The sequence below is a fragment of the Crinia signifera genome, chromosome 2 (genome assembly GCF_055691185.1).
Source record: "Crinia signifera chromosome 2, ASM5569118v1, whole genome shotgun sequence".
Classification (NCBI taxonomy): Eukaryota; Metazoa; Chordata; class Amphibia; order Anura; family Myobatrachidae; genus Crinia; species Crinia signifera.
In genome coordinates, this window is record NC_139218.1 from 69,230,728 (window position 1) to 69,257,267 (window position 26,540).

A 26,540-nucleotide genomic window follows, 5' to 3' on the forward strand; every position below is an offset into this window, starting at 1 on the left:
TTCACTTCGCTCCTTAAATGCATGTACCCTCTCTTGCTTCTAAGATTCTACTCATGCTGCTCCCTACCCCTGGAATTCTCTCCATATACTCTCCACCTCTCAACAAAGCTTCAAATGGGTTCTCTGGACCTACATCTTTATCAAAGCTTTCTGACTCATCCTAACCCACTGCTTCCTGCTCACTGTCTCTTCCTGTGTGTCACCCCTGTCTGTCTATCACTGTCAAGCTTTCCCCAGCAACATCCTCTTTCTACATGTGCCTTGCCTTTCCTCACTCACACCATCATCTCCGCCCTAATGCCAGTGGCAGTACCTAACCCTTAAGTTAAGCCTATGCTGCTTATTTGTTTTGTGGCTGCTGATGCAGCAGTGTTTATAAACCTTGTTGTCCATGTTCTGCTATGTTTTGTACACTGCGTATTGTTTTTCTTGTTTTGGTATCCTGTTTTTCTTTATATAAGATGCTGCTAGAAACCTTGTGGCACTATATAAATAAAGTATCATAATCATTTGCCTAAATGAGGCAGAGAAGTACATTTATGAGAGGAAGAAGTGTACGGAAGATAGCAAGAGAGATATTAAACTAAGATTACATCTAAAATACTTTTCTTGATGGGAGTGGCCTGGAGTATCTAGCAGCAGGTCATGTTTGCCAGCTCGCCCTCCTCAATCCTGCTTTTCAGCAGAGATCTCCATTCCGGGTTGGGCAGAGTGATGGGGCAATCTCTTCTGAAATCCCTCATCTGTTGTGGTACTTTCTCTTACATACATCCTGGTGCGCTCTGTGGCCTGGTCGGCCTGATTAGTTGTGTCCGGTGGATGCCTAGTTCTGTTTCTCCTCTGGAGCTCCTGTGGTTGTCTTCCTGGTGTCCGGCAGTGGTCCCTTGGGCTGCTGATCGGTTCTTCCCCGGGTGCGATCATGGCCATTTTGTGGTCCCCCTGACTAGTGTGGACAGCATCTTGGTGACTCTAACCATTTTTCCCTATGGCACGCCATCTGGTTACAGTTCAGCGTGATTGCAGCCAGTTGTGTTACTTGTGTCAGCCTCCTCAGTACGTTTGGTAGTGTGCTAGCTACCGCCATTTTATATTAGTGATCCTCTACAGCAGCTAGCCTGCTCTCCTCCAAGTTTGTAACTCTGGCTGCAACTATTTTCCCATAATTATGGAAACCTCTATTCAAAAAATCCTGCACGCTATATATGCCTCTACCGACAGGCTTATTAACATGTTTGGTGGTGTGCAGAGGGGGGGGGCTCTCCAGGATGGATTTATCCGGTTCTGATGAGGCTGGTGTCCACCCAAAAGTTCCTCCATTTCCCCTGTCTGCAGTTGTGCGATTCTGGATTTAGTTTTCTGACTTTCCTGGATATACTCCTGTGTATCCCCAAGTGACTGGATATGTCTTTCCTATTACACCTCGGACCTTTCCTGGTCTTAAAACAGGCCAATTTCGACTTGTTCGTAGAGCATGAATTCAACCTCTCTGACGGTGGAGTTGGTCTGCGCATGTGTGCAAATGCGCATGTACAGACCCTCACTGCAAACTACTTTAGGCGAAATTTTAATTCTCCGGGGCGCTCCCCGCTTGATTGACAGGCAGGGAGTATTCTGGGGTGGACATCTGACATTTCGTGGGCATGCCCATAGAAACGCTGGACAGCCCCCAGGGTATGCAAGCGTTACCCTGCTCGAGGTGGGTAGCTGATGTCACATGACGTCAGTACCCGCCCCCAATTTGCAGATCCGCACTTATGCAGCCGCAAAGTAAGTCCTAGGCTTCCTTTCGGCTGCGTGCAGAGGAAAAATACTTCAATGGTAAGTAACCATCGGAGGACTTTTCATCTTGCGGGCTCACAGCATAGCGAGGGGATTCGGGCAGGGGGGCGTGCGTTCGGTGGGGCGGTATTAACCTGCTCACTAGGCTCTGAAATACGCAGCCTAGCAAGCATGCCTGAATTACCCTCATTCTTCACTGTATGTACTGTATGTTGTGTTGTATTGGAAAGTTTTTTTGAACTAGCAGATGGGATGTATTTTAGAGACCCTGTAATGTACCCAACATTCTCTAGATACTTTTATTTGCTGAAACACAGCTGCTGCCATTTCCCTCATTTTTGAAAAGTACACAAAAGGGAATATTTGACACCATTTAGTTGCCTGTTACTTTGCTTAGGGTCACTGTAGCCGTCTACACTGTCCTGCTTTCTTATTTGCCACTTTTTAAGGGTTAGGGATGATTAACCCACATAGGGTACACATAGGTTGCACACTGCATAAACAAAAACATGAAAAACTCATGTCAAATTTTTCATGTGTCGAACTTTTTGCGCTAATGACAGCATACACTTTGGTTATGAATGAATACCGATCGACACAATTAACAAATATTCACAGAAAGAAGCTGATCTTTACATACAGTATTTCACGGGTGTCATTGTTAATTTCTGGTTATTTAAGGTAGAGCTGTGCAGGCTCTGATTTACTCTAATTTCAAAGCAGGATCTTATTGGCTATCAACTGTCAACAACTGTCATGTGATTTGGGATAGCCAATAAGATCCTGCTTTGAAATCAGAGTAAATCAGAGCCTGCACATCTCTAATTTAAGGTGGCCTCATACTTGTGTAAACTATTAATCTCGGATTCCAGCAAATCGACAAATTTCACAGGAATTTAATGGGGAATTCAAGCAATTTCTAGAAATGAAATGCAGAATAAAATATAACATAACGGTAAAGCTTCTCGCAATATTATGTGTGGATGTGCTGCACTGAGAGCGAACCATCAGGTAGTTTCTTCAGGTCAGTACAAGTTACAACAGATGTCTGGTTGAGCTTGCAATGCGATTAGCTATTTGCACCAGGTTATGAAATAATACTATGTATAATTCCATTGTTATATTCTGTAATGTTTCTGTCACTGACAAGTAAAATGTTTCCAACCATTAGTAATTATCCGTGCAGTGGGTCCCAGACTTTCTTGAATCCCATCACCCTAGAGCAGGCATAATACCCCTTTCACACCGCACAAATAACCCAGATCCGACCTAGGTTGGTGCCGGCTCGACCCAGGTCACTGTGCGTTGGTAAAGGGCCTTTTAAAAAATCCCAGGTCCAGCAAACCGGCAATCTGACCCAGGTTAAAAGAAGAGTTTTACCCGGGTCAGACCCAGGTTCCTGTTTACACTGTAGGGAGGAGGCAGAATCAGTTCCAAGTGTTGCCTCCTCCCCCACCCCCTAATGATGCGCCGTTTCTCCGGCACGCTGCCCAATGACATCAGCGACCAGGGAGCTTCAGCTCGCAAATGCTGGCCCGCTTCCGCAACAGACCTGTGTCCACATCCCAGGTGCGACCCGGCATTTGCGATGTGAAATTGGTATAACAGTCCAGTTTTTAGTGCTACCCATGCTTCGGCACAGGTGACTTAATTAGTACTTCGGCAATTTTGATTTAGACACCTGTGCTGAAGCCTGTACATCACTAAAACCTGCACTGTGTACAAGGCTTGACCCGGAGGCTGCCTTTACCGATTCAATACCGACTGCTGCCGGCATTGGTCAGGAGGGAGGGCGGATTCTGCATTGAGCAGCATGGCCATCCTTTTGATCTTGCAGAAATGTATCGCATGTGGTCCTTTCACATAAGATGTATCACATGTAACCCTGTTCCCCACTGCTGGGAAGGGGACAGAGTTAGAGGTCTGACTGGCAGCAGGTGCAACCTCCAACATTGGACCCGACGATTACTCAGCCCAATCCATATGGATCGTGTCAAATCAGCGTAGTGTATGGGGTCTTGAGGCTTCAGGGTGGGAGCTTTGTTACAGACTTTACAAATACAAAGGTTACGATGGAGAAGATGGATGGTTTGTAAACAAAACAAAACTTTTTTTTTTAATACAGTATATATTTTATAAAAAAATACATATGTCTATCTCCTGGAAACCTGTCCCATTTCCTGCTCCTCTCCTTCTAGAAGAGCATTATTGAAATCAGCAAATATGTTATAATATATATTATATTATACAGTTATACAGTAATCTGCAAATATCTCTTATATATTTGGCTACATGTGTCAATCATCCTGAGAGTGTGTGTATAACGCTGGACAGGGTCACACATGAAACTCCACCCCCCACCCAGCCTTATACACACACACACCACAAATAATACACACACACATGTAGCCTAATATATAAGAGCTAATACACACATATTGGCCCCTGCCTGCCTGCACTACACCCCCCGCAATACCACACACCTATTATAATACTCACAGACACATGTAGCTCAGCCAGCGTCGATGGGGGCGGAAGGGAGTGCAGTGAATAAATTAAGTCTGCGCAGCTGCAGATCTGTGGTGCTGACATAGCAGCCTCTGGCAGCCAGGGGCAGAAGCATGATGCAGCTGTGACTCGGCAGAGCTGCCTCCTCCTTTATAGTAAAGCTCTGGGCTGGCTGTAGCTCCTCTCAGGCATTTCCAATCTGCCGCTGGCCGGGTGAAGCAAGACTGCCCTGTGAGTGTCAGGCGCCACAGGTATGTCACATGTGGAAGGGGGATGCCAGCAAGTCTGGGGAAGGAGGGGGAGAGGAGGAGGTTGTCTATAATAACTTGGGGGGGGGGGGGGTGCACAAGGCAGCAGCAACCCGCTCCCCCCTCCCCCCCAGCCTGCACACCCACCCCTGGCACACACACCACCCCCCCCCCCCTGCCTGCACACACACACCCCTCCCCGACCTGCACACAGCAGCAAGGTCACCGGGCAGACACACACAGGTGTACTCATTACTCACTAACACACGTCCCAGGTCACCGGGCAAACACACAGGTGTACTCATTACTCACTGACATACTTCCCAGGTCACAGCGCAGACACACAAGTGTACTCATTACTCACTGACCCACTTCCCAGGTCACAGCGCAGACACACAGGTGTACTCATTACTCACTGACCCACTTCCCAGGTCACAGGGCAGACACACAGGTGTACTCATTACTCACTGACATACTTCCCAGGTCACCGCGCAGACGCACAGGTGTACTCATTACTCACTTACATATTTCCCAGGTCACGGCGTAAACACATAGTTCCCAGGTCACGGCGTAAACACATAGGTGTACTCATTACTCACTGACACACTTTCCAGGTCACAGCGCAGACACACAGGTGTACTCATTACTCACTGACACACTTCCCAGGTCACAGCGCAGACACACAGGTGTACTCATTACTCACTCTCACTAACATACTTCCCAGGTCACCGCGCAGACACACAGGTGTACTCATTACTCACAACATACTTCCCAGGTCACCGCGCAGACACACAGGTGTACTCATTACTCACTTGTATACTTCCCAGGTCACCGCGCAGACACACAGGTGTACTCATTACTCACTGACACACTTCCCAGGTCACAGCGCAGACACACAGGTGTACTCATTACTCACTGACACACTTCCCTCATCACTGCGCAGACACACAGGTGTACTCATTACTCACTGACACTTCCCAGGTCACTACGCAGACACACAGGTGTACTCATTACTCACTGACACACTTCCCACGTCACCACGCAGACACACAGGTGTACTCATTACTCACTGACACTTCCCAGGTCACCACGCAGACACACAGGTGTACTCATTACTCACTGACACACTTCCCACGTCACCACGCAGACACACAGGTGTACTCATTACTCACTGACACACTTCCCAGGTCACCACGCAGACACACAGGTGTACTCATTACTCACTGACACACTTCCCACGTCACCGCACAGACACACAGGTGTACTCATTACTCACTGTCACTTCCCAGGTCACCGCACAGACACACAGGTGTACTCATTACTTACACTTACACACTTCCCAGGTCAACACGCAGACACACCACCAAAATCCCTAACCAAACACACCCCTTCCCGCCAACACCATCCGCCCCACCCAAAATTCAACACATTCATCCACAAATAACAAACATAATTCACATTAAAATATATTTATAATTTTAATGGGGCGTAGCCCCTTACGACGGTGTGAAGAGCGCCCGTAGCGCAATGAAACACCTAGTGTTATAATAAATATTATATTATACAGTGCATTAACAGTAATAACCCCCATCTGTGTATGTGTGGGAGGAGAATGGGGATTGGGCTCTGGGATTGTAAACAACACATTTCCTGCATAAACAGAACACTGACATACAAACGCTGTTCAATTTCAGATGGGATGTTGCTATTGGCAACCAGTCAATCTACTACTTATTCATTTACCACAGTCTAGGAGAGGATCAATAGAATCTGATTAGTTGCCCATAGCAACATCCCACCTGAAATAGAACTCACATCTTCGTAAATAAACCCCTCTGAGTGTGATGCTGATAATGTAGACACATATAGATTGTTTATAATCACACTGTACCCAGCCCACCCATCCAGTCCCAAGCACTGTTTCCTGACCAGACAGTGGGGGAGATTCTCTAAACTAAAAATGTGGTAAAAACCCTGTTATCTGGTTTTTAACCGCATTTTGGGATGCTCTAAGCATCCCCTGCCGGGTTACCATGGCGGGGGGCATCGCCAGGAAAATCTGGCGATGCCCCATAGAAGCCTATGGGCTTCTAACGTGACCCGCCCGACCCACCGCTGCCCTGCACCGCCCCCCGCTGCCCCGCACCGACCCACCCTCACCTGTGTCCGGGTAGCACAGAGCTGTGCTGCCCGGACCTGTGACCTCCTCCTCCCTGCACTATGATCCTCTTCCGGGTGCAGGGAGGAGGAGAGCCAGCCCCCCCGTCACAGCAGCAGCAGCACAGCACCGGGTAAGGGAGGGAGGGGGGAGCCGCCGGGTCCTGATCGGACCCACTGACTCACCGCAAAGGACAGCTCTTAACGCAAGAGCTTCCCGTTGCCATAATTTTTGCATATGTTACAGCATATGCAATAATTATGTATGCGGTAGCCGGCGGCAGCCGGCGGTAAGGGGGCGCGGATGTTAGAGCATCCCCCCCAGTTGGGGATTGGGACTTCTTCGTAATAGACCTACTGTGATGCGCAGGGCCTTTAGATACATAAGCAGGCTTTAACATACAATTCAGAATCCTAGTTGGAAATCTACTAAGATTGGAGTTCTGTTGATGATTAGATGTTGCCCATAGCAACCAATCAGATTCTATGCATCTTCTAGAACAGGCATGTCCAAACTATGGCCCTCCAGCTGCTGTGAAACTACAAGTCCCATCATCCCTTGCCAGTTTTACTATTAGGGAATGCTAAAACTATGGCAAGGCATGCTGGGATGTGTAGTTTCACAGCTGGAGGGCCACATTTTGGACATGCCTGTTCTAGAAGGAGCTAAATAAAAAAAGTAGAATCTAATTGGTTGATATTGGCAATATCCTGTCTTATTAAATGTATCCCTTAGTGAGTGTCTATCCACTATCCCTGGAGTACAGACTGTAGCTTGTGCCCAAACATCCAATAACACTCAACGGGAAGAGGGAGATGTACTAAGCTTTAGGTGCCCATAGACGCTCCGATGCGGCGGTGTTTGTTTTGTACTTTGAGATGCGCGCTCCCGCAGCACGTACTTTTTGTACATGCTTTGCATCGCATCGCATACACAAGGCATGCGATGCGATGCGGGCTATTTAAGCACAAAACGGACGCCCGCATCGGAGCGTCTATGGGCATGTTAAGAGTGATAAAGTGGAAATAGATAAGGGGGCAGATCTTAGAAGGATTTTCTTTTGGCTATCACACATTATGAATGTTAAATGGTGCTCTAGCCAATCAGCTTCTATATGACAGGTTACAGGTCATCTTTAAAAATTACATTTTGAAGCAAATTGGTATTTCGCACCAATTTATCCCTCTACAAAGTTTAGTACATCTGACCCTACTTGGTCTGTGTGGAGTTAAAGAGTTCTGCTTCCTGGGATGGCAGGGCGTAGTGGGGTGAGCCGGGAGTATGAATATGCTTTTTGTTTTGTATCCTCCTAATAGCAGCAGCTGGGAAAACAAGCGTGGGGTTAATGCGAGCCATGTAATTAGTGATTGGGTGCCCAGAGAAATAAACTAGTGCTGACTCTGCGAAGCCTGGAGTGCTACAAGTACAGGTGTTTCTTTTTTTTTTTGTAATGGGGGAGAGAACCTCTTTGTTTCTCTTGGACAAGCCAGACGTGTTTCACTAGCTCCCGCCAGCCTGCAGCGCTCCGTTTTCATGCCCTTCTTTAATTATCTCTTTCTTTAATCAGCTAGATGTTTGCAAAGTTTTCCTTTGTTATTCTTAGTACATTCTGGTCATTCAAATTGTCCCTACATGAATAAAAATCAATCTGTCCATGGTAAAGTGTGTGTGAGCATTTTCGGCCCCTAGATGAATGCCTGGAGAATTTAATGATGTATGATGTAAGCATAGAGGGGTACAGTACTGCCTGCAGACACTATGGGGCTGAGTACATGTCTCTCTGCGTGTACGTATGTACGTGGTTTTGTCATGCACAAGGTCAGGAACCAAATCTCTGACACATTGGGCCTTATTCTAGTTCACTCTTTCTGACAAAATCCTTCTTAGATGGACAAAACCATGTGCACTGCAGGGGGGGCAGATGTTACATGTGCAGAGAGAATTAGATTTGGGTGGGGTTTTACTTCAAAGTGAGATCTATATTGCAGTGTAAAAATAATGCAGCCAGTATTTACCCTGCACAGAAACAAAATAACTCACCCAAATCTAATTCTCTCTGCACATTTTACATCTGCCCCCCTGCAGTGCACATGGTTTTGTCCATCTAAGAAGGATTTTGTCAGAGTGAACTAGAATAAGGCCCATTGTTACTTGTCACTGAGTAGGAGTAAATGGTTTGGTACAGGGCCTCATCACACAGGGGATGCATCAAACTTTTGAGATAAATAAAGCAGAGAAAATAATAAGTTCTGATGTTCCTTTACTTTGATGCCGCGATGCACATGCACCGCTGTTCCATGGAAGTCATTGGGAGCTGGCTAGCGATGTGTACGCGGCGGTATTCTGCCCTTGGTGAAGTAACTCCAGCTACCCATCATACTCTACGTAAGCCTAGATGTCAACCTTGGCACTCTTAAATTAACAGGACACCTATTAAAAATTGAACGTCAGTGGCGTTAATCTTGTACTCCAATCGACTACCTCATGTATAAGACTATCTACCAGTCCTATCGTAATGCCCTGGACACTGCCAAACAAATATATTTCCAGCTTCTCATCTCTGCTCAAACTTCTAAACCCAAGCCACTTTTTAATAAATTTAAATCACTTCTCAACCCTCCCTGCCCAGCCACTGCGATTTAGAAATGCTTTAGATTTGGCTTAGTTATTTTTATAAGTTAATCAGAATTTAGCTTATCCACCGAAAATGTACAGAGTGTAAATGGAATGTAGAGTATATATCACACTGTGCTCATATGCCGCAGGGTGGGGAATAGATACAAATCCCATTACACAAATGTATCCGTGAGCAAACATGTTTGTCCTCTCTCATCTTTCCAAATCTGTGCCATTCCCCAACAGTCTGGCTGACCACGCAGAACCACAGCACACTGGTCACAGAACGCAGCGCGGTGCCATTCTTGCCTGTTAATCCCGAGTACTCTGCCACCAGGAATCAGGTACGCTGTTCTATTTCCTGTCTTCTCTTCACCATCTCTCTGCTCTTCTTAAATTATTCTAAAATGACTATATTAGATCTATTCCTGTATGGGATGCTTACTAAGCCCTCTAAAGGGGACACCTGGAGGTGTGGCCTATATCGACCAGTCTTATTCCAGCTATCTTTTTATAGTTTGCACCAGTTATACGATCACCAGAATCTGATTGGTTGATTGCTAGGTGCCTCCACTTGTCCTCTTTTGACTGTTTGAGAAATCTCCCCTTATGAATGATCATATTATTTTTCTAGGGTCGCCAGAAACTGGCACGGTTTAACGCCCGAGAATTTGCCACTTTGATCATCGATATTCTCAGTGAAGCCAAGAGACGGCAGCAAGGCAAAACCCCAGTGATCTCAACAGGTAAAGACCAATATTGGAGGGATGAGTAATACATTTAGCGTGGGATATTTAACAATATTATACAATGCTCAGTTAATAATCACTTAACTGCTGTTTCTTTTCCAGCAAAACTGTCCAGAAATAGTCTTTTTTTTGTAATTGAATGTGTGTGTTCTATCCAATATACATGTTCTACCTATGTGTTATAACTATATCGTTACACAGAATGTTGTGTTGAACAGAATGTTATGCTTCTAGTATGTGACACGTCTTTCTTTAGACAATCTTGACTATTCTCTGAGGAACAACAGCAATGACTGTGATGACCAGCACGATTATGACAGTGTAGCATCTGATGAAGACACAGACCAGGACCTGCTCAGGAACTCCAGGAACAACAGAGCCAGGGTGAGAGGGCCTGGTGATATCCCATCATGCAGTGCAGGATTCTGATAGACATCACACAATGCTGATAGACTGCATGGCTTTCTGTGTAATACTGATTAGTTTAAAGTCCTGTGAGTGTATGCATTGGGTCTGTTTGTTGCATGTGTCTATGGAAGCAGACTTTATGACCCAGGCCGCATGAAGGTTGCTAACCTGACCGTTAGCAGGCATGCAATCAATACCCCAAGTACTAAGCTGCTGTTAGACTTTCCGAGATGTAGTTCCTTGTTTGCGGTCATTCAGCAATATCTTCCTTGAGCGAGTTACTACACTGATAAGTGTAACATTGAGTCTATAGTGCTGAAAGGTCCCATCCCCAGTCTATACATGTGTGCTCATGAACTACTGTTGTAGTCAAGCCAAACATATTCGGTACTTATGTAATATCTGGGCTCCCGTTTTTCTTATGAGACCGCGTCCCCTAACGGGGCTCGCCACGCTTCGGGCACGGTGGCTCGCTGCGCTCGCCACACTATATAAAATCAACTCCATGCGTAGTTGTATAGTAGGGGTATGAAAAAATGGGGTGCATTTAACATGGGAGCCCAGATAATACATAAGTACCACATATTCCATATCCCATAGTCACACCAAACCATGTACATTACATGTGGCTGAGAACCTGTATAGGATGTCTGACTCAGTCGCACAGAGATATACAAGTGTAACATATTAAATAAAATAAAGCAGTTTTGTCATATGACATAGCGATTGACACACATTTGGGTACAAGGAGCGCTATACTGCTCCGTGCAGCTCACTGGTATATTGAGGCTAGCTGTATTATAACACATCTGTACATCGGTCATAGTGGGCTTAAGTGAATTTATACATATGGAATATTAGAAGCTCCAACCAGAGAGGAGAATTCTCCTGTTATTTTATGCCCCGTACACATGGTGCGATTAGGGTTAGGATTCAATTCAATTCTGACTATATAGTCCAAATGTAATCGCAATCGAATAGCCATCAAACTGTTTTCAGCCGCATTAGATGCTGGTTTGATCCCGATGTGCAGCATTGATATCTAATAGAAATATACACTGTGCAGGCAAGACCATATCGTCCAAATGGAATGCGTACACTGCGCCATGCGATTCAATCCTGATTGAATCGGAATTGAGTACAAAGTGAATAGCACCGCGTGTACAGGGCTTTACACCTCCAGCTAGTGAAGGTAAACAATGGTCTCAGCCGGTTTTTATTCTAGTTGTAAAAGAGAAGATGACTGTGCAGCACATAGATACAGCGGTGAGGCATGTAATGAGAACTGATTCTCCCTCTGTACCAGAGCATGGACTCCTCAGACCTGTCAGATGGCCCCATTACTTTGCAGGAATATCTGGAGGTGAAGAAAGCCCTAGCAACGTCGGACGCCAAAGTGCAACAGCTGATGAAAGTGAATAACAACCTAAGCGAGGAGCTGCGTCGGCTTCAGAGAGAGGTGCGGACGCCTTCTCATGGACTGATTACACTACTGCCTGCAAGTAATATCCATTGTCTGTAATAGATACCAGAACGTCACTGACTGGAACAGGTCAACCTTGCTGTTCTATATGTGTACACCTATATGGGATTTATTTCTGTATAATGTGTATGTAGTTAAAGTGTCTGAATGGTATTCTCTAGAACAGTATTCTTATAGAAAGGATCTATATGGAAGGGGTTTTGTTCTCAGGCGGATCATACAGTACCTCCTGCCAGTAAGCCAGCCGGGACCCTGCAGGGGAGCATCTCTAAGGGTGTGGTACAGGGGTCCGACAGCCGGGATCCCGACAGTCATTAGCCCGACGTCGGGATCCCGACAGTCATTAGCCCGACGTCGGGATCCCGACTGGCCGAGCCCAGACAGCATGGTGAGCGCAACAAAGCCCCTTGCGGGCTCGCTATGCGAACCACCTATTCTATTCTCCCTCTATGGGGTTCACAAGGGAAAATAGCTGGTGGCCGTCGGGAACCCAGCTGTCTATGTTTTGACAGTCGGGATCCCGTCCAGCACCCCATCTGTAAGCCCAACCTGTTACATCAGAGACCAGTGCTATTAGGGGGGTTGATCGTTTTACATATACTATTCTGAATTTGGGTTTAGCTTATTCCTTTTTTGCTTTTCTGTGCACTATTTGGCAGCATGCGATTAGTAAGTACCTCTTTATATTCCTACTCACTATATTGTTTTTACAATAGATTCATAAACTGCAGTCCGAGAACTCACAGATCCGACACCAGACAGGCCCTTCCCCGCCTCCACCAGCAAACCCAGAGAGGACTGAGCACCAGTTACCTGCAGCCCACCGACGAGACCGGCAGGCGTTCTCCATGTATGAGCCCGGCTCAGCCCTAAAACCGTTTGGCCAATCCACTGACGACCTGAACAGTCGACTTCAGCCTTTCCACTCTGGGGTAAATATGTAGATCTGCTGGCTGCATTGTTTCCCGCTGCTTCTAAGAGCTTAAGCTTACAGCGCCATCTGTCAGAATATTCCAGAAAGACTCTGTATGTTCTATTGTAAGGGTCAGGTTACATTATACCTTCAGACATATACATAGTGGTAGATGCTCAATTAGTTTAGTAATACCATTCAGGTGCATGGGAGGGAGGGGTAAATACTGAGTATGTAATAAATATATTGTTCTTCCAGCTCACTGAATGGTATTAGTAACCACTCTTGAACACTACAGGATAATAGAATTCAGAGATATTGGTTACATATATTTGCGCAAATTCTGTATATTCTTCTCTGTATATTGGGGGACCCTAGCACACCCCAAAAATCAGCATTAGCCATAAAGACCAGAGCAGCACACCAGTGAATAAACTATAGTGTTCATAAATTATTAGTGATGGGAAGCTGAAGCTATATATATTATATAAAGAGTGAAAAAGAGGATGTAAAAAAGAGAGTGTTCGTTAAAACAAAATAATAATAGTAAGTGCAAAGTGTTTATAGAATGTAAAGATGTGCCATCCAACCCAACCAATCCAGGGGCACCGCACCCCACACCTCTGTTATCCTAAATCGGGTCTACTTTGAACAGCAAGGAGCCACATGATAACTTGGAGCAACCCCATAATACTCCATGTGGCATACTGTATCAGGACCTGCATCTCCTAATAATGCAGTCTCCTTTCTGCCTCTCACAACATACATATAGATAGTGGCAGGTGCTCAATTAGCTTAGTAATACCATTCAGGAGCATGAGAGGGAGGGGTTAATACTGAGTAAGTAATAACAATATTACATTATACCTTCACCCTGAATGTCTTCTTACATGATAGTACTGCTATACTCTTAGATGTTGTGCTATAAACACATAGGTAACACAGTACATGTCAATGAAAATCTTTCCAGTGTAAATATTTATGGGATTTACTGGTCCCAGTAAATCCCAGAATGTTCATGTTTCCCAGGTCGCCCAGCAGGAGCACAGGTGTATAAGCAACTGACACATTTTAATGATCCGAGGGTGACCTGGAAAACATGAACTTCCTGAGGAACCCAAACAGAGTTCCTGAGTTTAAAATCTCATGGAACCAGGGCATTTAGCTTTTTGGGTTTTACAGCAAATGTGTTTTTGTACCTTTTTATTACTGGGCTCTGCATTTTGGGGGTTTGATGTTTCTTTTAATATACAGGTGCCAACATTATTTTCAAGCAAAAATGTCATTATTAAGTTCAGCCATATTTCTTTGGGAGAAATAAAGCAATAATGGTTTGAGAAAATAAAATGACCATGGCTGATGTGGGACATGTATAATATCTGCACTTGTATGTTATCATGGACATTTAGGAATGTATTTAATAAAAAAGGTTTTACTTGAAGAGCCACTGACCCAGAACACAGAGGAGGAGCAATTACACTTGCCAAGTTATATAGGGATATTCTTTATTTATGCTGCTTTTGCCAGTGCCGATCGCTCTGTGACCGATGCACCCAAGAGCCAAAACCATGATTTGTCCACATTGGGGTCAAGTTTGAGTCTGGTGCTTTGGCTGGACAGCAGGTTGCTTTGGGGCAAGGTCCATACATTTGGGGGTTGACCACATGCACTGCTAAATGCGGCCATCGTCTGATCAGATGAAAAAGTCCGGTACTTGTTTCCTAGCACGGCGTCCGTCGGGTCCTATCGCATACCATAACTTAAGGTATGCGATGGGACCCGATCAGACCTGACCGACCCTATTTTCGGGCTTTTTAGATGTTCCTGTACAATTAAAAAATCGGTCGCATCGCATGCCATTATAATGGCATGCGATGTGACGCGACCGACCCATTTTTGCCATTGGACCCAATGTTAAATTGTACCTCAGACCCGATTTTTACATGGGATTCAATGTTAAATGCCCCCCAGACCCGATTTTTTTATTGTATACCCACCCTGATGGTTAATTATTATGTGAAATGCCCCCCCATTGTTAACGCCATGGCACGATCAACATCAATCCAAAGCGCAGCGAGCCCGCGAGGGGCGATGGTACGCGTCTTCCGACCTTTTCATACCCCCACTATCCACGTCGGCGTGGAGTTGACTTTATATAGTGTGGCGAGCGCAGCGAGCCACCGAGCGGACGCGTAATACTTGTGAAGTAATGCGCGTCCCCTCGCGGGACTCGCTACGCTTTGGGCTCGGTGGCTCACTGCGCTCAACACGGGTTGACGTTGATCGTGCCATGGTGTTAACAATGGGGGGGCATTTGACATAGTAATTACCCATCAGGGTGGGTATACAATAAAAATCGGGTCTGGGGGGCATTTAACATTGGGTCCAATGTAAAATCAGGTCTAAGGGACCATTTAACATTGGCTCCAATGTAAAAATCGGGTCGGTCATGTCGCATCGCATGCGATTTGGTCGCATCGCATGCGATTTGGTAGCATGAAATGCAATGCGACCAATTTTTCAGACCCGATGACATACAATTAAAGTCGGTGGCGCTGTGCTAGGAAACAAGTACCAAAAGTCCAATCAGATGTTGGTTGAAGACGGCTGTTTGCCCAGTTGTCTGCATCACCCCGTCCGGCAGGAAGAATAACGGCCTAGATATGCCCCTTTTTGTGGTACATGTCCCAGGCTTGCTCCTATCATGTGGCAATTACCCTGTACCTCCAGTCTTTGGGGACCTGAATCGCCTCTGTTGGTCCAAGCAAGAGAGGACATTGTCCAAGCCTTTACCCATTGATGCTTTCCCCTGATAAATGGGAACTGAGGGGAAGGGAAATACTAAATGAGAGGCAAAATAACCAAATTGTTCTAATCGTTGTGCTTAATAGACACAATATTCTCTTATACGCAGAAAAGCTTTAACATTCCGTGACCTCCCAGACCTTGAGCATGTATTTGCTTTCCCTACCTGTAGCATCCACCCTGTGTTTGTCCTGCATACATAGTTCTGCGTACAGTTGTGTAGTGTACATTGGTGAAGGTGTCTCTGTTCTGTGTGAAGTCACTAGAAACGTGCAATGATTGTCGCATGTAGTTTGTTTATAGAGTACTTGTTTGTGTGCATGCTCCCTGACATTCCCCTTCCTGTTCTAGATCCGGAAAGGCATCTCTGCCTCTTCTGTGCCCTTCCCCCCCTTGTCTTCCCCTCTGTTCTCCGGACCCCCGGACAGTACCCGGAATATGGTGATGTACCCCCCCTCCTTTGTATTGATATTTGATTACTAACTTTGCAAAATGTTTTCTTAATGTTATTATGTTCTCTATACTACAAGGAGGGTTCACAATTCCCCATCTCAGTGTAAAGGTATCCATACACGGTCCGTTCGTCGGATCCGTTATGTACTTAATTAGTACACATCGGCATGCGATGCGATGAAAAGCTAGTACAAAAAGTATGTGCAGCACATACTTTTTGTGCTGTATGATGAGATGCGCGGGAGCGCGCATCTCATGGTACAGAACGGACGGCGCAGAACGGAGCGTGTATGGGCTCCTTAACACTAATATTAGTCTGGCATAACTTAAATGCAGAAATAGGTGATTTTTTCCAGGATGTAGCATGTCCTTAGTCTACATAGCGTGTTTGTCTCGGTACATGTTGTGTTTACATTGCCTTGTCCATCTCGGCTGTTAAAACAGATTTTTAAAAACTATTCCACTACTGGAACATCCAGCTGTCACAGTCAGTGCATTTGGAAGGAGCATTTTTCCTCTTGATTTAGCCTATAAGTTATGCAATCTACTATGTTCAGACACCACAGTGACAACTTTTTAAAGGAGCAATGTCCTGAAAAAGATGTCTTCTGTCTTTACAGTGGACCTGCCACCTGCACACAGTTGAGTTAGCCACTGCATTGGTTGATCCACTATTATGACTAGAAAGCCGTGTCATCACGGAGGGGAAAAAATTATGTATTTACCCTTTTTCTATACCTATTGGTTTAGCTAGATTTGGCTACCTCCTGCACACTTTAAATATAGTACTAATCATTAGTCTTGTTGGCCAATTCTTAACTTGAGTTAAATGTATTATCGTGGTGGGCATCTTGTGTGTGGCTAATGGAATTGGGACATTTGTCTCTTGGAAAGATATTGGGCACAGAATGAGGTGCAGAAATATGTACATGGGCAGGGAAAGCTAGACTGCAACTAATACTGTATGTATCTTATCTGCAGCCCACTAAAGCAGACCGACATGGCAGTGGCACAGACAGCGATTATGACAATACACAAAGTACAGACACAGGAAGTGGGTAAGTAGATGACAATGGTCTAACCTGTGGATTGTGTGTGTGTGACTGGAAGGGGACACAAATGTGTATAAAGATCTATATTCTTATCTCCACCTTGAGAAATCTGCTGAGCACAGATCTGGTTATGTCTGAATTAATAAGTGAGCAACAGTCTTTTTATTGTATACCTGTGATGTGCTGCTTGTGTGCGGTCACCTGCTCCTATGCAAGAGACAACTCTGGACCTTTAAGTATATAATGCAGGTATTCATTACATTTATTTTCAGGTTCTGAAGATTTTTTTTGTTTTGTTTGGTTACAGGCTGGATGGAAGGAGGTTCCTAGAAATGTCTCGGGATGAGGATTTCCATGCAGATGCTGAAGATGTAGAGGTGGAACTGGATCCAACACTGCCTAGTACAGAGGATGTGATCCTCAGGACCGAACAAGTGACCAAGAACATCCAGGAGCTGCTGAGAGCTGCACAGGAGTTTAAACACGACAGGTGAGGGCGGCCTTCTGTCTCTTCAAAGTAACTAGTGTAAAGCAACATGCAGGTGCACACTCCATGCGCTAAGAACAATGGCAGTCACAACAATTATTATAATAAACTCTATTTAACATGGAGACAAATTGAGGTTCTTAGCCAGGTGACCATCAGGTGGGTCCCTAACATTCCTAAAGTACAAGCTCACAACACTGGACCACCCAGAACACCCCGAATGCCCAAGGTGCCACACAAGTGAAAAGTAGCAGTTTTAAATTAGCAGCATAAGTTCTGTGTTGTACAGGTTATAGGTAGCAAATATAATGTTGTTACTTCAGTACGAATGTCCTGGAATCCTGGTGTACATATATGTGACCATGGCACTATATAGCTGTTTGTGTATTCACTTCAGCTGTTGTTTCAGTGTACATTTCTCATTGCCATTTTGACTACTACCTGAAAGAAGATTTTCACTGGCTTTCTGAAGGGGTGAGCATCAATTGTGGGGGTGCTTATATTCCATTATATATGGAAAATGTGACTATCACGTTTATTACTAACACTGCCTAGCCACTATAAAAACGATGGATTTTCAGTACATTATATTGTGTATGAATAGGGTAACGCGAGTTTTGCAGGTATAGCTAACACGTCAAGCTGCAAATGCTATTGCTGGGTGCAAGCGTCCACATCTGGTAAGTGTTTGCCACATGGATATACTGAGATCTCCTATTATTATTTCCTTTTCAGTTTTGTCCCTTGTTCAGAAAAGATTCACTCAGCAGTAACGGAGATGGCGTCACTTTTCCCCAAGGTAAAGATTTGTCATTTTGTATGTACTAAGCATTTAAACTATTCTGTTGTCAGTTGGGCGATGTGAATATAAGGTGATCGATCCCGCTGTGGTTCATAAGGGGTATTTTTACTAAAGTGTGAGTTTGTAGAGGTGAGGGATGTTGCCTTTAGCAACCAGATACTAATGGTCACTTATCTAGCACCTTCAGATAATAACGACATTCCAGTGGGTTGCTATGGACAATATCTCTCTGAGGTCAATTTTCTAAAGTGAGAGTTGTTGCCCAAGCAGACACTGACTTCTAAAACCTCTCACTGTAGTAAATACCCCTAAGAGGGAGGGGGTGATACTCATGCTGTGTATTTTGAACTTACCATAAACTGCATTAAATATTTGTATGATTTAATTGACTGTGTTTTCCGTTGCCCCCTGGTAGAAGCCAGCGCTGGAGACTGTACGCTCCTCATTGCGACTACTTAATGCCAGTGCATACCGACTGCAGAGCGAGTGCCGCAAAACTGTACCGCCAGAGCCCGGGGCCACGGTAGACTACCAGCTTCTAACACAGCAGGTCATCCAGTGCGCCTACGACATTGCCAAGGCTGCTAAACAGCTGGTCACCATCACCACTCGTGAGAAAAAGCAGTGACACCTGTTGTTCTCGGAACCCTGTGTCCTTCGCTAGAGCCGCACACAGGTGTTCTTTGGAAATGTCACATCTACCTAGACTTCAAAAGGACATGGGGACTCTTCACAGCCTTGGATGAGCCCGAGGCTTCTACACTCCTAGCCACGAATATGACACAATTCAGGCAGCAGTCCTACAAATGCCCTGCTGTACATTCATCGTAAAAATCGACAAGCTTCTACATTTCCAGAACACTGCACACTTGTATGTATGTGTGCAGAAAGAGCCTAGTTATTTTTACTTGTGCCTATAAAAAAAAGCTTCTGGTTCTAGGAATTGTCCTGTGATCGAGGGTCAGTCACTCCTCATGTTATTTGTCAGTAACCAGTATGGGCCGCACGTAGTATAAACTCTGCCAAAAGCCTCTTAGCTGCTTAATGTTTACATTCAGGATCCGGTGAGTTCATCATTCGGGTCATCAAGCACAATGATATTCTGGTTTACAGGCCGTAAGGGACCTGTTTAAAACCCTTTTAGCCCAAAGTAGTTGGACAGTTTATTAAATGCAATTATCATTGTTTAATTGATGTGTGCCATGAGTTATACATTTTTTTTTACTCTCTGCAAGAAAAACAACCTTCCGTCCCACCCTGATACTGCCCCATTTACGGACATGTCCAAATATCCTCTGATCTCGGATCTGTGATGTATTGCATTTAGCATATTAAAATAGAGTAGGCGATTGGAATAAGGCTTTTAAACATGGTAAGTACGCTACGTAATGAGACTGCGCCTTATTTCATCGTTCCTGCTGCTGACTGCTCTAGAGGTTAATGAGTGACTGACGGACAGGAGCACAATCAGGACACCAAACTGCATAATCCACCCAAACTGGAAGCTTGTGCCCCCCGGTGCCCTTACAATGGCAGCACGGGTTACAGTCACAAAGTGTAACCTGCTACAAGTGATGTGGAAAGCACAGAACAAAACTACTTTTATATTTTGTTGGTGGATTTACTCGCTGCCAGTAAGGAAAGATATTAATCAGCCAATTCCCTGTAAAGCATTGCAATGTGTATTAAATGGTCATTGTGATTAATTCAATGAGGCCAACACTAGACTTACACTGGAAACTGTATATATATACATATATATATAATATATTATAAACATCTCTTTTTTTGTAATTGGGGTGGTAAGGCCACAAATGTAGAAGACTGCATATTTGGTATAAAACCACTTTAAGCTTATTATAAAGCAGGCTCAGAGCAACCTGTGGCTTGTTGTACTACAGTTCTTGGCATACTTTGCATATACCTGGCTGAGCATGCTGGGAAATGTACCTCACACATCAAGCTGTAAAAATACAGGTTGCTTAAGACTGCTGTAGGAGATGGTAAGATGGTGCCACAGTAGCCAGTGTAGTAGGGAGCTTCTCCTCGTGATTGTAAATAGGATAAATGACTCTGATGTCCTAATTGTGGCGTAACAGTCACACACATCTGGTCTTCCCAATCTGCTGTTCTTTGCACTGATCTTCTTTGATGTTTTTTTTTCAATTCCCCCCCCCCCCCTCCACTACCACTGCCGGTTCCCCCCTCGCCGCCCAGCTTTGCATCATTTCACACATTTTATATCTGATTTTGTGTTCTTTTATCAGAATGATCAATGTAAAATATAAACCACTGGACTGAAAGGGTTTCCCTTTATGTGATAACAAGGAGGGATACTGGTTATTGAATATGGACTAGATTGCTGGGAGCATCTACAGATTTCATAGACATTAGATATGACAATTAGGCACAGGCATGGAAACCCTAGGCTCCGCAGCTACTGAAGCTGTGTGGGGCTCAACCAAGCATATCACATTGTAGTCATACAGTATGATTTTGTGCAACACAAACCTATCATCAAAGTGTTTGGCAGTGCCTGCAGAGCAACACCCCTGCACCTCTCCAATGCTATTTAACAACAGCACCTCCCTGGCTGCCTGCACATTGAGGGTAGTCTGTATCAGCAATTACTTTCCCCCCCCCCATTACTGAGAAATGTGCCTGTATTTGGGGTAGTGCCTGCCTCTAAGCTCCATGTAATGATTTTTTGTTTGTTTTCTTTGCCTAAAATGCCATACTCTGCTTATACTGTCGTCTGTAAGAGCTGGTGCTGGGTGTACTATGTAAAAAGATGCATAATGTACATTTGTATCAAATAAAACAACTAACACTTCTTTGTCTTGTGTCTTCGTTATTTAAAAGGTACTGTATAGCATGCTTTATTTGGTGTGTGCAGGCAGTTGTGCTGCAGACATGAGAGCTATCCATTCAATAAGAAATAGCAACATATCTTTGCCAATTCATACCACCTACCACACACCTGGTGGTGCTATTCTTTGAGTATCAGAAGGCCTCCTATAATGTCTACAGAATGTCTAAGAGGATGACCAATGTGCAGCTTGCAATATGGACTGTAATGGTAAGCCTCTAGTGGCTGCTGAAGTAACGGCGTCCCCGTTGACATGATTTTTTTTTCACTTTTTTTTTTTATGCCGACAAACGGTATTTCATACTCTACCATCCACTATGGCGTGGTGGGAAAATATAATAGCATGAGAATGCCAGAGGCATCTGCAAACGGCAAATAGCTGTAGTCCAAGCTCCTGGTCTCTGTCCCCCACGACCAAAGCGTTTCAATACCTGCTGGAATCTTTATCATGGTCAAAAGTGTTTTGTACAGGAGCTTACATGGACTCCAGATATTTTCCGGTTGCAGATGGGAGCTTGGACCTGTGTATTGCCCCGGGACACTGCACATGAGCACTTTAGAACTGCCTACCAGTTCCACCGCTGCTGGTAATTGTGTTTTGTCCAGCTACCTTTAGGATTTCTCCATCCCGGAGATGGATATTATGTATTAAAAACTGTACTTCACTCTATATCCTGCTTTTATTATCTCCACATGGTACACTTGGCAACCAGTTAACTACCGTATATACTCGAATATAAGTCGACCCGAATATAAGCTGAGGCACCTAATTTCACAACAAAAAAACTGGGAAAACTTATTGACTCAAGTGGGACCCTCACTCGAGTATAAGCCGAGAAGGGGCCTTTTCAGCATAAAAAATGTGCTGAAAAAGTAGGCTTATACTCTAGTATATACGGTAACTGATAAATAAACCAGAGGGAGAACTACATGATACCTTGAGCGTCAACCAATTTGCAATTGAGACGGGACAGTCAGTTTACATCTCTGCATATATCTATCCGTTCCATATATATCCAATAGTGGTCTAGTCATATCACAGATCCAAGAAAAACCCTCACCCCCATTTATTGTATATATTCCCAATTTCCAGTGAATGTGTGTAATTTTATGTGTATTTTAATGTGCTATTAAATTTTTCAATTCTTTCATCAAACGAAGCGCCACTTTTTTGTATATTTTTTTTGTGCCGTTGGGATTGACAACCCCAGTTTTTAGTGGCAGCTAGGTACTTATGTATTATCTGGACTCCCATGTTAAATGCACCCCATTTTTTCATACCCCTACTATCCAACTACGCATGGAGTTGATTTTATATAGTGTGGCGAGCGCAGCGAGCCACCGTGCCCGAAGCGTGGTGAGCGCAGCGAGCCCCGCGAGGGGACGCGGTCTCATAAGAAAAACGGGAGTCCAGATATTACATAAGTACCGCAGCTATTAGCGGAACACCCCTTGTGGTGCCTACTTCAGCTACCTAGGTAGCTTCCCAATCCAAATATTGGATATGAATGTCGGAACTTATGTTTTTGATGGCGATGTGAATGTGGACAACCCATAGTCTAAGTAATTCTCTGGTCTGCCAGTGGTGGCATCTGAACCCACACCTCCAAAGGGACTAGAGAGTTGCCCGATCCAGGGTATACCTGTTCCTGGATAAGAAATTGCCTAGGTTGTTTAACTCTCCTGGTATGTATGTGGCAATCAAGAGCATGAACCGCTGTACTTATCAATTTGAGATGTCTATTGCCTCCTAGCGAATGCGAGATCGACATTATGTAGAAGTATGAAAATAGCCGTTTTGTTCAGACAGAGCTGAACTGAGACTTCCTGAGGGAATTCTAGAGAATAGAGTCAATCTGCCAGCTCTTAGGTCCAAAAGATAGATATGAGCTTGTTGTGCATACTGCTGGTCACAGCCAGGAAATTTGTGTTGGCCATGGGATGGACCTCTACAGTATTCCTACCGCAGGCAGTACCTGGTAAAGAGATTTTATTTCCTGAGCAGGCATCTTTTGAAGAAACATGAACGATTTGTTTCATTTTGGTAGTGCCTTACTTCAACACCTTTATGTGAACAGGAGTAGGAGGAGGAGGAGACCTTGCATGACTGAGTTCTCTTTTCTCCACAGAAAGCTCCCTGCTTTCTTCCGACCTGACAGGGTTGTCTGAGCTAGTTGTATCTGAACTAATTGGCTGCATTCTGAGAGCGGGATGGTACTGTGTGGTGTCACAGTGAAAATACAAATTGACTGCTGTAACCTATATTTCAATACTGACTCATGCTGGGTCATTGAGGGATGTTTTGATGAAGAATGTAATGGCAAATGTGGACAACTTAATTGATTGTAACTATGGCCCATTGTTGAAGGCTTTTTGGGGTTGACTGGAGACTGGATGCTACATGAGGTTTCATGGCTAGGTAGGATAGCAGCAGCCAAAATGGTATTATTGCAGAAACTGATGTATTTGTTTTGTGCTACTCCTCGCCTTCTCCCAAAACTACTATACAATAGATTCAACCAGATTTTACTTAAATATATATAGACAGGTTCCAAACCAAAAATAACGAGGAGAACTCTAATTTTGCCTTAATTGGCAGGGAGTGTAGCTTTTCCAGGTATTGAGAAATACCACTTACATGATTAATTGCTCAGGCAAGGGATTGGTTTGATCTAGAACACCAAAACCATGGATTTTATTGGAAAGCAGTAGTTGTTCCCCGGGGAACCTTCATGATCTATTGTGGATGCCGCCCTCTACCACGCGTAAATGGGTGGGTTCCTGTACATTAATGAGGAGTACGCTGGATGTATGGCATAAATTGTTCTTGGCTTCTGAGGAGGCATCCTTACCATCTCCCTTTTTGTCATTAAAGACATTGATGCTATTGATACTTGTACTTGTTTCCTAGCACGCCGCCAGCGATTTTTATCTTAAGCATCGGGACCAAAAAAATCGCGTCGATCTCATCGCATGCAACCAAATCGACACGATTTTAACATTGGAATCAATATAAAACGGTCCCTGAGACCATTTTACCATTGGACCAATGTTAAAGCCCCCGAAACCCCAATTTTAATTGCATACCCCCCCTCATGGATGAAACGGTCCCCCATTGTTAACGCCACCCCACGATGAACGTCAACCCGATGCGTGGCGAGCGCAGGGGTACGCGTCCTCCGACCTTTTCATACCCCCACTATCCACGTCGGCGTGGAGTTGATTTTATATAGTGTGGCCAGCGCACCGAGCCCGAAGTGTGGCGAGAGCACGCGCATTACTTCACAGGTATTACGCGTCCCCTCGCGGGGCTCGCCACGCTTCGGGCTTGGTGGCTCGCTGCTCTCGCCACACTATATAAGATCAACTCCACGCCAATGTGTATAGTGGGGGTATGAAAAGGTCGTAGGACGCGTACCGCCACCGATCGCCACGCTTCAGGTTGGCGTCAATAGTGGAGTGGCGTTAACAATGGTGGGCATACAATGAAAAATGGGGTCTGGGGGCCATTTAACATTGTACCCTATGTAAAATCGTGTTGATCGCATCGCATTCCATTATAATGGCATGCGATCAACACGATTTTCTCTTTGCCGGCAATAAAGGCTGGTAATTGACAGAAAATCGCGTCCATCGCGTTGATCGCATACCTTAAGTACCTTAACTTAAGGTATGCAATTAACCCCGAAGGGGGCCGTGCTTTGAAACAAGTACCGAATTTGGCACTAGATAATTGGATTAGTAGTGGATTAGAATCGATAGGAGATATGTTTTCTGGAGATGGTTTAATGTCCTTTTCTCAGTTGCAAACACATTACGCCATCCAGAAACAGGATTTCTTCTAGTTTTTACAAATACGACATTGGCTTCAATCTTTCCTATCCACAGAAGAAACCAGTGTTCCCAGCCTCCATTAAAGCCAAACTTGGGGGAATCCCTTGGTGGTACCAATTTCAAATTTTAGATGACAAAAAGGGTAAATTAAAATTTCAAGTTAAGTGGGAGAGGGACTTGGGCAGGTTTCTTAATGAAAATCAGGGGGGTTCCATTATCTGTGCTTTCCAAATGCATTAACCACTCAGAAATGTTCTTCAAACTGTTACAGAGTGTACACTTCACTCCAGTGAGGCAACATCAAATTTGGCCTACCACATCCAAATTTTGCTGGAGGAAGTGTGGGGGAAGGGGGGTAGGGGATATCTACCATATTTTCTGATCTTGTCCACATCTCAAACCTCTTTGGGGTAAGGTGTTCTAGATGATAAGTGCAATTATAGGTGTGACCATCCCTGTAGACCAGGGGTCTTTAAACTTTAAGACAGTTTGGGCCACATTGAAAAAAAATTAAACGAAGCCCGAGGGCCACTAAGCTCTACTGTAGTATTTAGCACAGCTCTTCATAGACAGACATCACAGCCCCCGCATAGATATTTAGCACAGCTGCCCATACACATAAACCCTGCCCCCAATATATAGTCAGCACCAGGGTTATTTCTAGACAATGATGGTCCCAGTGTGAACAGAATAAAAATACAGCCCCCCCCCCCCCCCCATAAATAATTTGATATTGAAGAAATGGCGCACGTCGAAGGCGCACGCTCCTAAAAAGGGCGTGGTCTAATTATAAGAGAGTGAACTGGCAGGAAAACAATTACCTGACACCTCACTTTTGCAACCTGCATGACAAGACATTGGTTACAGCTGGAATGGCTGTTGTCCTTCCATGCTTAAGTTGGCTGAATGCTGCACAGTGACATATAAACATGAAGGCCCATTACACCATGATGCCCATGACACATTATGCCACACACCGTGATGCCCATTGCACATTATGCCTCACACCATGATGCCCATTGCACCTTGCACTATAATGCCCCCAATACTCTTGCTTATACATATGATGCCCCCAGCAGTGCCTCTCACAAAATGCCACCAGTAGGGTCCCTCACAAAATGCCACCAGTATTACCCTCCATATTCAGCAACGCATTGCACAGCCTGCCAGCCCTCCCATAGTCAGCACCACATTGCACTGCCAGCCCCACCATAGTCAGCACTGCATAGCCAGGCAGCCTCCTCACCATAGACAGGACCACATTGCACTGCCAGCCACCCCCCCCCCCCCCCCCCATAGTCAGCACTGCACAGCCAGGCAGCCTCCTCCCCATAGTCAGCACCACATTGCACTGTGCATTGCAGCCTGCACCCTCC

At 44.9% G+C, this 26,540-nt stretch overlaps 1 protein-coding gene across 7 annotated transcripts in view; it reads left to right on the top strand.

Annotated features, from left to right (window-relative positions):
• Positions 1-21,294, top strand: part of GIT1 (GIT ArfGAP 1) — a 138,339-nt gene extending 117,045 nt beyond the window's left edge. For 2 of the 7 annotated variants that reach the window (XM_083172315.1, XM_083172317.1), the window contains 10 exons: positions 9,556-9,653; positions 9,944-10,055; positions 10,315-10,442; positions 11,773-11,964; positions 12,666-12,881; positions 16,019-16,108; positions 17,102-17,178; positions 17,480-17,662; positions 18,395-18,458; positions 18,877-21,294. In XM_083172315.1, the coding sequence (XP_083028441.1) occupies positions 9,556-9,653; positions 9,944-10,055; positions 10,315-10,442; positions 11,773-11,964; positions 12,666-12,881; positions 16,019-16,108; positions 17,102-17,178; positions 17,480-17,662; positions 18,395-18,458; positions 18,877-19,089 (1,373 nt within the window). In that variant the 3' untranslated portion in view covers positions 19,090-21,294. The remainder of the gene's footprint in view (positions 1-9,555; positions 9,654-9,943; positions 10,056-10,314; positions 10,443-11,772; positions 11,965-12,665; positions 12,882-16,018; positions 16,109-17,101; positions 17,179-17,479; positions 17,663-18,394; positions 18,459-18,876) is intronic. The other 5 variants (XM_083172318.1, XM_083172320.1, XM_083172319.1 and 2 more) reach the window with 4 other exon arrangements.
• The last annotated feature ends 5,246 nt before the right edge of the window (positions 21,295-26,540 follow it).